This window comes from Bos javanicus, chromosome 26, assembly GCF_032452875.1.
Source record: "Bos javanicus breed banteng chromosome 26, ARS-OSU_banteng_1.0, whole genome shotgun sequence".
Classification (NCBI taxonomy): domain Eukaryota; kingdom Metazoa; phylum Chordata; class Mammalia; order Artiodactyla; family Bovidae; genus Bos; species Bos javanicus.
This window is the reverse complement of record NC_083893.1, coordinates 10663794-10677624: the sequence shown is the minus strand read 5'-3', so window position 1 is coordinate 10677624 and position 13831 is coordinate 10663794. Positions and strand designations below refer to the sequence as shown.

The 13831-nt window shown below is 43.0% G+C and overlaps 1 protein-coding gene across 5 annotated transcripts in view; it reads right to left on the bottom strand.

Moving 5' to 3' along the window:
- Nucleotides 1–13831, bottom strand: part of STAMBPL1 (STAM binding protein like 1) — a 52835-nt gene that overhangs the window by 17763 nt on the left and 21241 nt on the right. For 4 of the 5 annotated variants that reach the window (XM_061402735.1, XM_061402733.1, XM_061402736.1 and 1 more), the window contains exons 2-3: nucleotides 4469–4551; nucleotides 881–1098 (exon numbers count right to left, since the gene is read on the bottom strand). In XM_061402735.1, coding sequence (XP_061258719.1) covers nucleotides 881–1098; nucleotides 4469–4498 — 248 coding nt within the window. In that variant the 5' untranslated portion in view covers nucleotides 4499–4551. Of the gene's footprint in view, nucleotides 1–880; nucleotides 1121–4468; nucleotides 4553–13831 lie in introns of those variants that run through there. The other variant, XM_061402737.1, reaches the window with a different exon arrangement.

Below are 13831 nucleotides of genomic sequence, written 5' to 3'. Positions count from 1 at the left end.
CAAACGCCCATCGCAGCCAAAAGCAAATTTCAAAAAACAGTTAATCTTTTCAACTTCTTGCATGGCCTCAGATTAAATCCCCAAGTAAATTAATACAATTAATCAATGAGTGACTTTCAGTAGAAACAAAAATAAGGGCTTCGGCTCTGATCAGATCACTTTTGGTAACAGGAGGTCTTCACCATCAGTAAGATGGCAAATCGGTACAGAAAGTCCAAATCTCATTTTTTTAGTTCAAATGAGGACACGTTATTAACAAATCTCTATCTAATGTGAAGTATATTTTTACACGACTATTTTGAGGCTGCCACTTCAGTATATTGGAAGATCTTTTATACACACCAACTCTTACACAGCTAAATAATTGCCTTAAGAAATACTGACTACAATGTTAAATCAACTACTACACTCTGTCCCCCAATCAGTTCCTTCCTAGGATCATCAATTTATCCCTTGTTTCAACCCATCAAATTGAACTTCAAGAACGTTAATGGCACGTTTCAGATGCTCTAGATAGAGCCACAATATGATGTCTGCGCTCTAAGGCTTGCATTCTTGTGAAGGGAGAATGACAGGGAACAAGAAATTTTGTGAAGAGAGAGAAGTGGGCACTCAGGTTACAGTGCTGGCCTATGGTTACACATCCCTGCACCTCACTTCATCTCTGATCTTCCACCCCTAAGCCTCAGAGATGATATTGGGACACCTTTGAGTACATGACTTGGTAACTTAAAAACCTGACCCCCTCCTGCTTCTGGAAATTGTAAATTTGATCTGAGTATGAATACATGCCTGGCATTGAAGCTGTCTCATCAAAATAGCATGTAAATATTTGCTCCCAATGTTCTCATTTCAAAGATCTCCAAGATAAAATACTTACGTTATAAATTTATTATAAAGGACAAATGCACTTTCCAGGTTTCCTTCTTCCAAATACACAGATGCCATCCTCTCCATTTCTACTCCAGATCTAAAGTAGCGGCGTGGAGTGATATCTTCATTGATGGTGATGTTCCCGCCCAGCTTGCTCAGGGCACGGACTCGTTCTTCTGGGGTGAGGGAGACATCCGTGTGGTCGGGCATCGCAGCTAACTTTTTCTGCAGAGCCAAATTTGAATCTCTGGTTATAAGAAGAAATGAACAGACTGAAATTATAGATGTATTTTTTGTACTAAATATCTGACATCAGAACCTAAGGAAAGTTTTGTTTTTTTTTTTTTAATGAGTTAATAACATGATAAAAGAGGTCTTTTTGCTTAAACATGTGGTCTGCACACCAGAAAAGCACATATCTGCAGGGTAAACATACACTCTTTTGGACTAAGGTCTCTTGCAGGTTTCAGCTACAGCTATGTGGCAGTTCCTGGGTATGTGTAGGTCATTTTAGGTAAAATATCATTGACCATTGCTGCCATCCATGGGGTCGCAAAGAGTCGGACACGACTGAGCAACTGATCTGATCTGATCTGATATCCTTATGGGAGTAAGCCAAGAGATGGATTCCTGCCAGGGTAGGCATCATATCATTATACTCGAAGGGTCTCCAAGACATGTTTTGGATCCAAAGTTACTGTATGTATTCAATTCTATTCAAAAATCAGATCAGATCAGATCAGATCAGTCGCTCAGTCGTGTCCGACTCTTTGCGACCCCATGAATCGCAGCACACCAGGCCTCCCTGTCCATCACCAACTCCCGGAGTTCACTGAGACTCACATCCATCGAGTCAGTGATGCCATCCAGCCATCTTATCCTCTGTCGTCCCCTTCTCCTCTTGCCCTCAATCCCTCCCAGCAGCAGAGTCTTTTCCAATGAGTCAACTCTTCGCATGAGGTGGCCAAAGTACTGGAGTTTCAGCTTTAGCATCAGTCCTTCCAAAGAAATCCCAGGGCTGATCTCCTTTAGAATGGACTGGTTGGATCTCCTTGCAGTCCAAGGGACTCTCAAGAGTCTTCTCCAACACCACAGTTCAAAAGCATCAATTCTTCGGTGCTCAGCTTTCTTCACAGTCCAACTCTCACATCCATACATGACCACTGGAAAAACCATAGCCCTGACTAGATGGACCTTTGTTGGCAAAGTAATGTCTCTGCTTTTGAATATGCTATCTAGGTTGGTCATAATTTTCCTTCCAAGGAACAAGCGTCTTTTAATTTCATGGCTGCAGTCACCATCTGCAGTGATTTTGAAGCCCAGAAAAATAAAGTCTGACACTGTTTCCACTGTTTCCCCATCTATTTCCCATGAAGTGATGGGACCAGATACCATGATCTTCGTTTTCTGAATGCTGAGCTTTAAGCCAACTTTTTCACTCTCCACTTTCACCTTCATCAAGAGGCTTTTTAGTTCCTCTTCACTTTCTGCCATAAGGGTGGTGTCATCTGCATATCTGAGGTTATTGATATTTCCTGGTTTAATGAGCTTTCAGGGCCTCTAAATCTTTACCAAGTGAATAAAACCCCACCAATAAGTCTTAAGAGAAGCCTTTTTCAGCATATGGACACACCACCTTCCTGCCGTCCCACTCCCCCTCAGCCCCCCCAACATAATTCTACTGTTAATTCACCCCTGACTAAGAAAATAATGATAATAATTACTGAAAAAGGATCTGTGATATTAATACATTTGTGTTTTATTAATAAAAACACATACACATTTGGAAAAACACAGAACATATAAATTCAGGATAATTATTCAATAAAAAGTCAGTACTTCTGAAAGGTGAAAAAGTCAACAATTTTTTTTTTCCTGTTAAAGGCCCTATAGCACATCTCTTAGGCTCTGTGGGACAGAGTCTCTGCAGCAGCTTCTCAGCTCTGCTGGTGAGGAAACGGCATAAACCCCATGTAACCAAATAATCCTGACTGTGTTCCAAGAATGCTGTTATATGACCACAGATTAATGCTTCAGTGACATTAGAAAAAAAATCTAGGAAAATTAGGGCAGACTTCAGCCTCCTGCATGCACAAAAGTAACTTCTCCATTTTTTTACTATGCAGTCTATGCTGAGTTATGATTATTTGTTTACAAGTATTTTTGACTCCTTATAAGCTCCTTGAAGGAAAGGAATCATTTTATACTCATCTCTGTGCTCTGCAATATAGTATATTCCCTGTAACACAAATGATAACCAATAAATATATCAAATAAAGGAGGAAGACAGAAAGGGAACAATGTGATTATAATTAGACTATCTTTTTACCTGAAGAAAAAAATATTTATTTTCCATCTATGGGAATGGTGCTACTCTACTTGTTTAAAACTGATTTCAGAAATAAACTGGGAAAGAGCCTAAACTCTCCATCAATCTATAATTTTTCATTTGAATATGAACTGCTTGGATGTAAATAAAAATTTCCAGATGACAAAGCCTTAGTGTTCATTTTTTACATCGACATGTCCACTAAAATTTTAATTATTTGCACATAACGTTCTAGAAAAACACACGAGGAACTCCAGGAAAATGTCTCCTTCTGCAGAGGTGGAAATGCGGCAGTCTTGACAATACAGTGTCAGAAAATGAAAAGTGTCTACAACTTTCTGCTCCTCAAACATACTCACAAAAGCAACTGAGCAATTTTGGAGGACTTTTTCCACAGAGAGAGAACACTACCCTGTTGCAGAGCAAGCACTGGGCCCTGTATTTGTGTTCTGGTGCTAAGCTTTGTGTGTAGAGGGTATTCAGTCTACTGCTGCCCCCAGGGCGACAAGGTTAGTGAGTGGGTTTGGGAGCGTCATCAGGAGAAGGTGGATGGTAATGACAACCTTTGTTTATCAAGCCCCAGTGATAGGCTCGTAACATTAAAACTGGTTTCCAAAAGTCATAAGGCACAAAGTACAGAACTGGGCCATGGAGATTATATAATGTCGCTATATTCACATTCAGAGACTGATCTGGGACACATAATAAACCCATGGGACCCCTAGGCCCCTGTTATTTCCTCTCTAGCACATTATTTCTCCTAAGATGTAGTTCAAGAAGGTGTGTACTATGTTGGCTGTAAGGAGAAAAGATGAAAAGGGTAAGTGTTTCAGGTATTTGCACATTTACACAAGGATCCTAAAGCCACATCTCAGTGTTAAACATACAATGTTTCCTTAGCTATTACCACACAAGGTAAACCTCTAATTTTTCATCTGTGACACACGGAGGCATAGAACAGTCGAAGTACCTGTTACAATGTCATCTCTGAAATTCTCTCTGGTGTCGTGCTAAAGAACTACACTCCTGGAACCAAACCAGAGAATTAAAATTTCATACTTTCATGGAAAAAAAAAGAATTATTTTTAATTCTAGCAAAGATGGTTTTATTAGTCACTTCCTCAAAGGAGAGGACCACACAGATGGATGAAAACAGCAAGTGTTTAACTTCTTGAAGTAATCGTGACTCATTTCACATCTGGCATGTTTCTGTTCTTCTTTCTGGGTTTTCGAACCACGTGTAAAGTATCAGTTGGTGCCACCTACCAGGGAGTTCACAGTTAATGGCTGATCCATGTTGTCCTGTCTACAAGATGACGATGTTCACTGTTTCTTCTCAATCACTTCATCTGTTTCAAAGGCAAAAAAAGCAGAGCTAGGGTTATTTCTTGAGAATTCAGGTCTCATATCCCAAAACCCAGGGTTATTTCTGCCTGAGAAAAAATATGAACCAATTGCAATAAGTTATATAATCATAGACTACTGGAAATTTCTTTCTGAACATACAAACTGCAGGTGGTTATAAGGTTTCTTGAAGCAGACTTTGAAAAGAGGAGGTATGAAGAGATTTAATTATTGCCTAGTACCCAGTAAGAATCTGCTGGGTGTTATCTTTCTTAGAACACCATGCAAGGTTATAAAGTGGGTTTACTTGCTTCAGAAGGAGAAAGAAGGTCATTGTGACTGAGAGCATGGACTCTTAGACCTGGATCTAGTCTGGGCTTAATCTAAGTCTTCCTGGCTTATGGTGGGTGGAATTCTAAGATGGTGCTGTGATACGCCTTGGGATGCTCAGGTTTATATAATCACCTCCCCGTGAGTGTAGAGAAGACCTGTAACCAGCTTTTAACCTCAGCAAAACATGGCATAGGTGATGGGACATTACTCCCATGTTTACATCCTGTCATATGGCAAAGATGAACAGAGTTTTGCAGATATATTAAGGCCCCTAAACATTTGACGTTAAGTTTTTATCCAGAAGGGAGATTATCCAGAGTGGGAGACCTTTCAAAGAAAAAGATATTCTTCTGCTGACCTTGAAGACTCAGTCATCATGAGTTCCATAGCTACAGGGAGATGATGCTGCCAAGAATGACGTGCACTTAGAATACGACCTCAAGCCTCAGATCTGATCCTAACCTTGGTCAACACCTCCTTGCTGCCTTGTGAGACCTCAAGCAGTGGACCTAGTTATGCCTGGGCTGCCTAGGCTCCCGACCCCACGAAACTGTGAGATAATAAATGTATGTTGTCTTAACACATGAAGCTTGGGGTGATTTGTAATGCAGCAATAGAAAACAGAATATTTCATCAGGGTGACTGCAGGTAAATATATAGCTTTCTGTACATCTGAATAAAGGGAAAAAATAATAGTACCTGAGTCATGTCGATGTGGTAAGGATTAAATGACCTAGCATATAAAGTGCTTAGAACAGTTCCCAGCACACAGTCAATTTCATATCAATGTTTGCTCTTATTAGAATCTTGATTTTGCAGTCGAGAAAGCTGAGACTTCAAGATGTTAGGTGAATGTACCCAAGTTCAAATACTCACTCAATAAATGCTAGTCTCTTTCCCTTGTATGCTACTTTAGATCAAGCACTGCATTATCACTTCCCACTTCTAAATTTATTTTGGCTTTTAAACTCCACTAATCAATTATGTGATGTTGGACACATAACCTCTCCTCAGTTCCTCATTCATGAAATAAGGGAGCTAAGCGTCTTTCAAGTTATAACCTTCTGTGATACTAGAAACTTCAGAGGTACATTATTCAATCCTTTTGTGCTATTTTCTGGCCCGAATCCATGAATGAAAAGCTTTCCAAGGAAAGTCACTCAGTATGTTCCGATCTCTCACCTTCATCCTCTCCAGCGATCCCTGCAGTAAACATCAAGCTGTGGACCAGCAGGCTGCAGAAATGCCCAAGAAAGAAATGACCTGCAGGAAGCCCCAGTCATCGTATAGTTTTAAAATCCAAATCAATCCTGGGACCACTGAATATAGGCAATCCCATTGGGGGAATTATAATGGCACCCCACTCCAGTACTATTGCCTGGAAAATGCCATGGACGGAGGAGCCTGGTAGGCTGCAGTCCACGAGGTCGCTAAGAGTCAGACACAACTGAGCGACTTCCCTTTCACTTTTCACTTTCACGAACTGGAGAAGGAAATGGCAACCCACTCCAGTGTTATTGCCTGGAGAATCCCAGGGACAGGGAGCCTGGTGGGCTGCCGTCTATGGGGTCGCACAACGGACACGATTGAAGTGACATAGCAGCAGCAGGGAGAATAAGCCAGGAAAAATAAAGACATTACAAGAGTTGAAGAGACAGAACAAAGAGGCTTAGGGAGAATTTGAGGCTGGCTGGAGAGAGAAGAGGACAGGAGATACTAGTCACTCATTGATTAGAGTCTCCTAAAAACAGAAAGTGAATTCTTTGAGGGCTTACTCAGATCTTTAAACATAGCACAAATAATTTAAAAAGTTGGAAACATTAGGAGAGCAGTTCTAAAATCATATAAACCTGAGATGTTTAAAATGCAGGTTGCTGGGACTTCCCTGGGGGTCCCGTGGTTAAGACTCTGTGCTCCAATGTAGTGGGGATGGGGGTGGGTTTGATCCTTGGTCAGGGAACTGAGATCCCACATGCCAGGTGGCATGGTCAAACAAAGAAAGTGTTAGCCGCTCAGTTGTCTCCGACTCTCTGTGACCCCATGGCTGTAGCCCACCAGGTTCCTCCATCCATGGGATTTTCCAGGCAAGAATACTGAAGTGGGTTGCCATTTCCTTCTCCAGGGGATCTTCCCAACTCAGGGATCAAACCTGGGTCTCCTGCACTGCAGGCAGACTCTTCACCATCTGATCCACTAGGGAAGCATCTTTGGCATGGCCAAAGAAGAAAAAATAAAATAAATGAAATTCAGGTTCCTGGAACTCAAAAAGATTCTGGATCCATTAGTTTCAAGTCCACCGACAGGCACGGATTGTTAGGATGTGGTCCAGGTAATTCTGCTTCGTGAGACTTCCAAGCTATGCTTTGAAAGACACTGCATCTGAGAATGGATCAAGCAGGATTCTCAGTTTCAAGCAAAGAACCCACAGAATGATAATGGAAGGATCACAAGTTTCCAAGAGGGCCGGAGAAACTGGGCTTGGAGGCTACGTATCTGGGAACATCACCCCAAGTCACACAGCAGCTGTGGCCTGCTGCTTGTCGCTGACGGGTAGGGCAGCCAGCAGCTTCCACTGCCAACAGCAGCTGCTGTCCTGGAAACCACCTGGGGAGCTGCCACACACATTCTCATGTCACTGGTTTCTATTTCAAAATATGAGATGGAAGTGCGTCTGACCGGCAGAACCTCGGTCACATGCCTGCAGCCAGGCTGCAAAGGTGGTTGAAAGTGCAAATATCTTTACTCTTCCATAGGAGGCAAAGTAGGACCTGCCAAGTGAGAAAAGGTAGATGCAGGGCTGGGTGGCCAAAAGCAATGATAAGCGTGCACAGAAATCAAAGCTTTCCATAATGAGCTTCTAGATGTATAAACTGTTTAATTCAATATATCTTAAACACCAGAATTTATTGAGTTGCTATAGATGAAAACCAATAGTTAAACCTCTCTTTAACTCTACTCCACAGAAACAAATCTTTTCAGGGTTCTTAGTAATTTTTAAGAGTGCAAAAGGGTCCCAAGAAAAACAACAAAAAAAATTGAAAACCAGCTGCTCTAGACCTTTTATGCAAATAAAGAAAGAAACAAACAAACAAAAAACAAACCTCACCAAGCTACTTTGATAAGCTACTTTGATTTAACCAGAAATACAGAGGCCTATAAGAAACTAAAAGATGAAAAACTTATTGTCAAGGATCACCTTCCGGGGCTTCCTTGGTGGCTCAGTGGTAGAGAATCTGCCTGCCAATGTTGAAGACAGGTTTGATCCCTGGTCCTGGAAGAGTCCGCCTACAGTGAAGCGACTGAGCCCCTGCACCACAACTATTGAGCCTGTGCTCTAGAGTCTGGGAGCTGCGATGACTGAGCCCATGGGCTGCAACCACTGAAGCCCTAGCACCCTAAAGCCCGTGCTCTGCAACAAGAGAAGCCACTGCAATGAGAAGCCTGCTCATGAGAACTGGAGAGTAGCCCCTGCTTGCCGCAACTAGAGAAAACCCCGTGCAGCAACAAAGACCCAGCACAGCCAAAAACAAATAAATAAATAGAATTTTTTTTAAAAGGATCACCTTCCATTTGTACCACTGAAGTCTTACTAAAATAATTAGAAAATTGAGGATATAATAAGAGATACCTTACCTCAGAGAACCCAATACCCACAGGAGCAAATGTGACGGATGGCTATATAATCAGCAATACCCATTCTCTTTTTCTACTATAAAAATGTAACTTTTTTATAGCCACCGGGGTAAAAACCTACACTTCTTGGCTTTCTTGGAATCAGATGTGGCCATGTTACCAAGTTCTGGCCAACGGGGTGTGAACACAAGTACTGTGATCAAAGTCTGGATCCTGCCTTTAAAGAAAGGGTCATGGCCTTCACCCATCCTACCCTTCCCTTCCCACCGGCTGGAATGCTAACCTGCAGCTGAGCCATCTTTGGCTTATGAGAATGAGCCTTAGCGAATCGAGAAAAGGAGCACTCTAGTTTGCTTACACTCAGACCATTATGACAAAGGTAAGTTTCTGTCTTACCTAATACTTTGTTTAGATCTGTATACTGACAAATGCGGTAAGTTTAACCTAAGAGGGTAGTTCAGTATAACCCAAGGGAGACGACTGCCATGACTGCTAAGAATATACCTTCTCCATCACCCTTCCGCAACCCTGGTGGCAGCACTCTGCCTGTCCTGCCTCCACACCTTTGCTTCAGGTACCAGAAGCCACAAAAAACCACTCCTTCCCTCTTTCATCCCCACAGCACACCTAAATCCTGTCCATCCTCTAAGATCCACTTATCATCTACAAGTTTCAGACTGCTTCTGAGTTGATACCATGTTATCCTTCAAACTAGCAGATATTATAAGCAAAGCCCAAAGGCAACATATGGTGGTGATAAATATTTAATTTTGTTGTCACAGTAAGTTTAGAAATTCTAATTTAGTTATCAACATTTAAAAACTGAGAGATTTCATATAAAAATTCAGATTAAAGCTTCTCTTAAAAAAAAAAAATCAGAGAATCTGGCTCCACTGAGCCTGATACTTGGAACACTTGTTATTATTTGTCTTCTATCCTAAGTTTCTAACAGTGCTTCCTACATAATAAGGTCTATATATACACTCACATAAATACACATACATAAATACACACACACACACGCACACACACACACGCACACACACACACGCATGCATGCTCAGTTGCTTCAGTCATGTCCAACTCTTTGGGACCCCATGAACTATAGCCTGCCAGGCTCCTCTGTCCATTGGATTTTCCAGGCAAGATTACTGGAATGGGTTGTCAAGCCCTCCTACAGGGAAATCTTCCCCACCCAGATATTGAATCTGCATCTCCTGCATTGCAGGTGGGTTCTTTATCCACTAAGCCACCTGGGAAGCGCCCCCGCCCACCCTCCACATACAATTTGTTGAACAAATGAAAATGTAATTCCCTTAAAGTATACAGTACACTTCCCATCACATTCCCTGGAAAATAACAAAAGCTTACTAAATATTTGGCTGTAGATCTGTGTTAAAATGTATCTTCCAAAGGTGCTAACCAGCCTTTAAGAACTTACAGGTGGCTCATTTAATTGTCTTAATAGTCAATTTATTAATTCAATCCTATATTCATTCAACAAACATGGACTGAACACCTAGAACGTGCCAGGCATTATTCTAGGTATGTGGAGGCCATCAGTGAACAAAACTGGCAAAGATTTCTGCTCTTGTGGAGCAAACATACAGAGAATAAACCTGTTCAATAAATAAACTGTATAGAAGCTGGAAGGTAATACGTATTATTGAAAAAAAAGTAAGAAATCAGGAATGCTGCAGAGGGCATCTGTCAGGCAGCAGGTAATAAATGGCATTTTCAAGATAGGTGTCACTTTCAAGGGTTTCCCAGGTGGCTCAGTGGTAGAGAACCCACCTACCAATGCAGGAGATACAGGAGACGTGGGTTTGATCCATGAGTTGGGAAGATCCCCTGGAGAAGGAAGTGACAACCCACTCCTGTATGCTTGCCTGGAGAATTCCATGGACAGAGGAGGCTGGTGGGCTACAGTCCATGGGGTTACAAAGAGTTGGACACGACTGAGCAGGCACGCACACACACACACACCCCACTTTGAAGCCAAAAAGATGCAGGGGCTTGAAGGAGATGAGGATTAGGAAAGAGCCAGTGCAGATGCCCTAAAGTGGCAATGCGTCTTTTTGTGTGTTTGAGAAAAAGCAAGAGGAGCGGGGTGAACGGAGAGGAGAGTGGTGGGACATGAAACAAGAGAGGTAAGGAAAGTAAGAGGTCACCACAAGGTCACCAAACAGACTTTCACTTTTACTCAGAGTTAAATGGGGAACTATTTAGGGCTATGGGCAAATGAGGGACATCCATGGCGGTATAATTTAAAAAGTGACTGTGGGTGTGCTATTGAAAACGGACTGTGGGCAGCAAGGGAGGGAAGACGTGGTGGCGCCTTGCTGACTGCAGTGGATCAAGCCAATATGATGTCTAGTATTTCCTCCGTTTCCAGCAGAAGGAAAGACAACTTAAGTGCCGTAATAAGAAGCAAATGGTCCTTGAAGGAAGGAAGTAATCCATGTAACATCAGTGACAGGAGACTTGGCATGATGCTGGAAATGCTGTCTTCTCCAGATTCTCACACTTCAGCACTTATCATGGGAGGGCAGACTGAAGGTGACCTCGAGTGCCAGAGATAAGATAAACCTTGCATTTGGAGGATCAGAAATACACAGAAACAGGACACCCCAGAGGATGCCAAAGGCACAGGGAAAGGACTCGACATCATACCCAAATAAAATACAAAGTCCCTTTTCAAAGTGGAGGCTCTGGGACTTCCTGGCGGTCCAGTGCACTCCCAATGCAGGGGGCCTGGGTTAGATCCCTGGGTGAGGAACTAGGATGGTTCTGTAACTAAGACTCAGCACAGCCTAAATTTTTTTTTTTTTTTAAGTGGAGGCTCCAGGAACACATAGTGCAAAGACAGCCTTTGGCTTCAGCTTGGGTGTGAGTCCCAACTTCAGTATCTACTTGCTAGTCATCCTCATTGGACCCTCCCAGGCTCACTTCTCTCATTCACAACTGGGCTCCTCACCACTCCGTCAATTCAGAGTGGTCTGTGCCATGCTGTACTTAGTCGCTCAGCTGTGTCTGACCCTTTGTGACCCCATGGACTGTAGCCACCAGGCTCCTCTGTCCATGGGGATTCTCCAGGCAAGAATACTGGAGTGGGTTGCCATTCCCTCCTCTATACTCTTCTTGACCCAGGGATCGAACCAGGTCTCCCACATTGCAGGCAGATTCTTTACCATCTGAGCCACCGCGGAAGCCCAAGAATACTGGCTTGGGTAGCCTATCCCTTCTCCAGGGGATCTTCCTGACCCAGGAATCGAACCAGAGTCTCCTACACTGCAGGTGGACTCTCTACCAGCTGAGCTACTAGGGAAACCCTCAGAGTGGTCTACAACTAATCAAAAACATCCATCAGGAATGCCTGATTTAGTCCCAACCTGCTCCCTACTCTCTGCTCCCAGAAGAGCCCATATTCCCAAAGCTTGCTGCTGCTGCTGCTAAGTCGCTTCAGTCGTGTCCGACTCTATGCGACCCCATAGACGGCAGCCCACCAAGCTCCCCCGTCCCTGGGATTCTCCAGGCAAGAACACTGGAGTGGGTTGCCATTTCCTTCTCCAATGCATGAAAGTGAAAAGTGAAAGTGAAGTCGCTCAGTTGTATCCGACTCTAGCGACCCCATGGACTGCAGCCTACCAGGCTCCTCCGTTCATGGGATTTTCTAGGCAAAAGTACTGGAGTGGGGTGCCATTGCCTTCTCCGTCCTGAAGCTTGATAACATCTAAACTACAGCTTTGTGATACATTTAGCCTGTAAGATACCTCTTGAAAGTTCTTTTTGTTTTAGAGCTCCTGTTTTCTTGCCTTTATCTCTGGACTGTAGGTTCTAAAGACACAACATATTTCCTCTTTGAATGGACCTTTTAAAGTGTAAAGAGTCCTCTCTCTGTTCATCCTCACATACAACACTGTGGGGGAATCAGGCACAGAAGGAGTATCGGGACCATATATTTACAATGAGCACACGGAGACCAACCTCGGCATCCATGGAACAGCTAACAAGTAGCTCCAAGAACCATCTGAGCAATTCCTGACTGTGCCCAGAGGAGGTGGGGCAAAAATCAAATCTCAGCCAAGAGTGGCCTGGGAAGGGGCACAACCCTCTCCAAACTGATATAGCTTTGACTTTTACTCTCTATGTCCTCAAGGTATTTATTACACCCAACACCAGGATCCTTCTGGGTTCAGGGTCCCATCTGGATGGCTATGTGTCTCAACTGCCCCCAAGGAAATGTGGAAGCAGCTCTATGATCTTGTACTTTATAGCCAGGAGCAAGTAATGCCAAGAATAAGAGGAAAATGTCCGACCGGTTAACACAGTGTTTCTTTTGAGCCTTAATTTTTAATTCCCTTAATTTTCCTTCTTTTTCTTAGTGTGTGTGTGTGTGTGTGTGTGTGTAAGCTCAGAATCCTAACTTCCTTGCACACACAGAACCAGACTTTCCAGAATACAAAGTATAGAATACAGACCAACCAGGCAGTGAACAGTCTCCTTAGCGACGGGGCACACACGACAGCAGAGAGACCTTGGCACAAACATGTCATTGGCTCCCTGGCACTCCTTTCAGACTGACTGCTGTACAGAACTGGATAAGCAGGTGTAGGCTGCTGGCAGGTGAGAGAGGCCAGAACACCTCACGCATGTCCTGGACTCTCATTTCTAATTGGTCAATCCAGCAGTCTTTCTTCTCCCCACTGGGTTATAGTTCATGTTTTCCAGGAAGAAAAGGGTGAAGTTTACAGCTGGAGATAAAGGAAATGATCATAACCCAGGCCGTGGGCTGCAGTGACCTAATCTGATTTAGATAAAAGGAAGCAAAGGGTCACTCCCATGCCTTTAATGACAGATGCAGAAAGATGGAGCTCCTGAGTCACACATTTACAGATTGGGACCTGCTTCAGGAAAAAAGAAAAAATGACCTAAGCCCATTCTTGCTATTTGGAAGGATTCAGACATTAAAACCCAAGATTATTTTTTTATACTTGAAAGTTATTTCTATGTAATATTTGTAGATCAGAAATATGCCATGACTCAGAGGATATCTTATTTGTATTAAAATATTGGTAAGATAAATGTGAAATTTGATCCAAATATGAGAACTAGCTTTTGTTGATTTTTTTATATGCTTGTTAAGTACTACATGCGAGTACTCATTGGGGATCAGGTGTTTGTCTCCTATCCCTAGGAGGATGTTGTGTTAGTCACTCAGCCATGTCTGACTCTTTGCAATCCTGTGGACTGTAGCCTGCCAGGCTCCTCTGTCCAAGGAATTCTCCAGACAAGAATACTGGAGTGGATAGCCGTCCC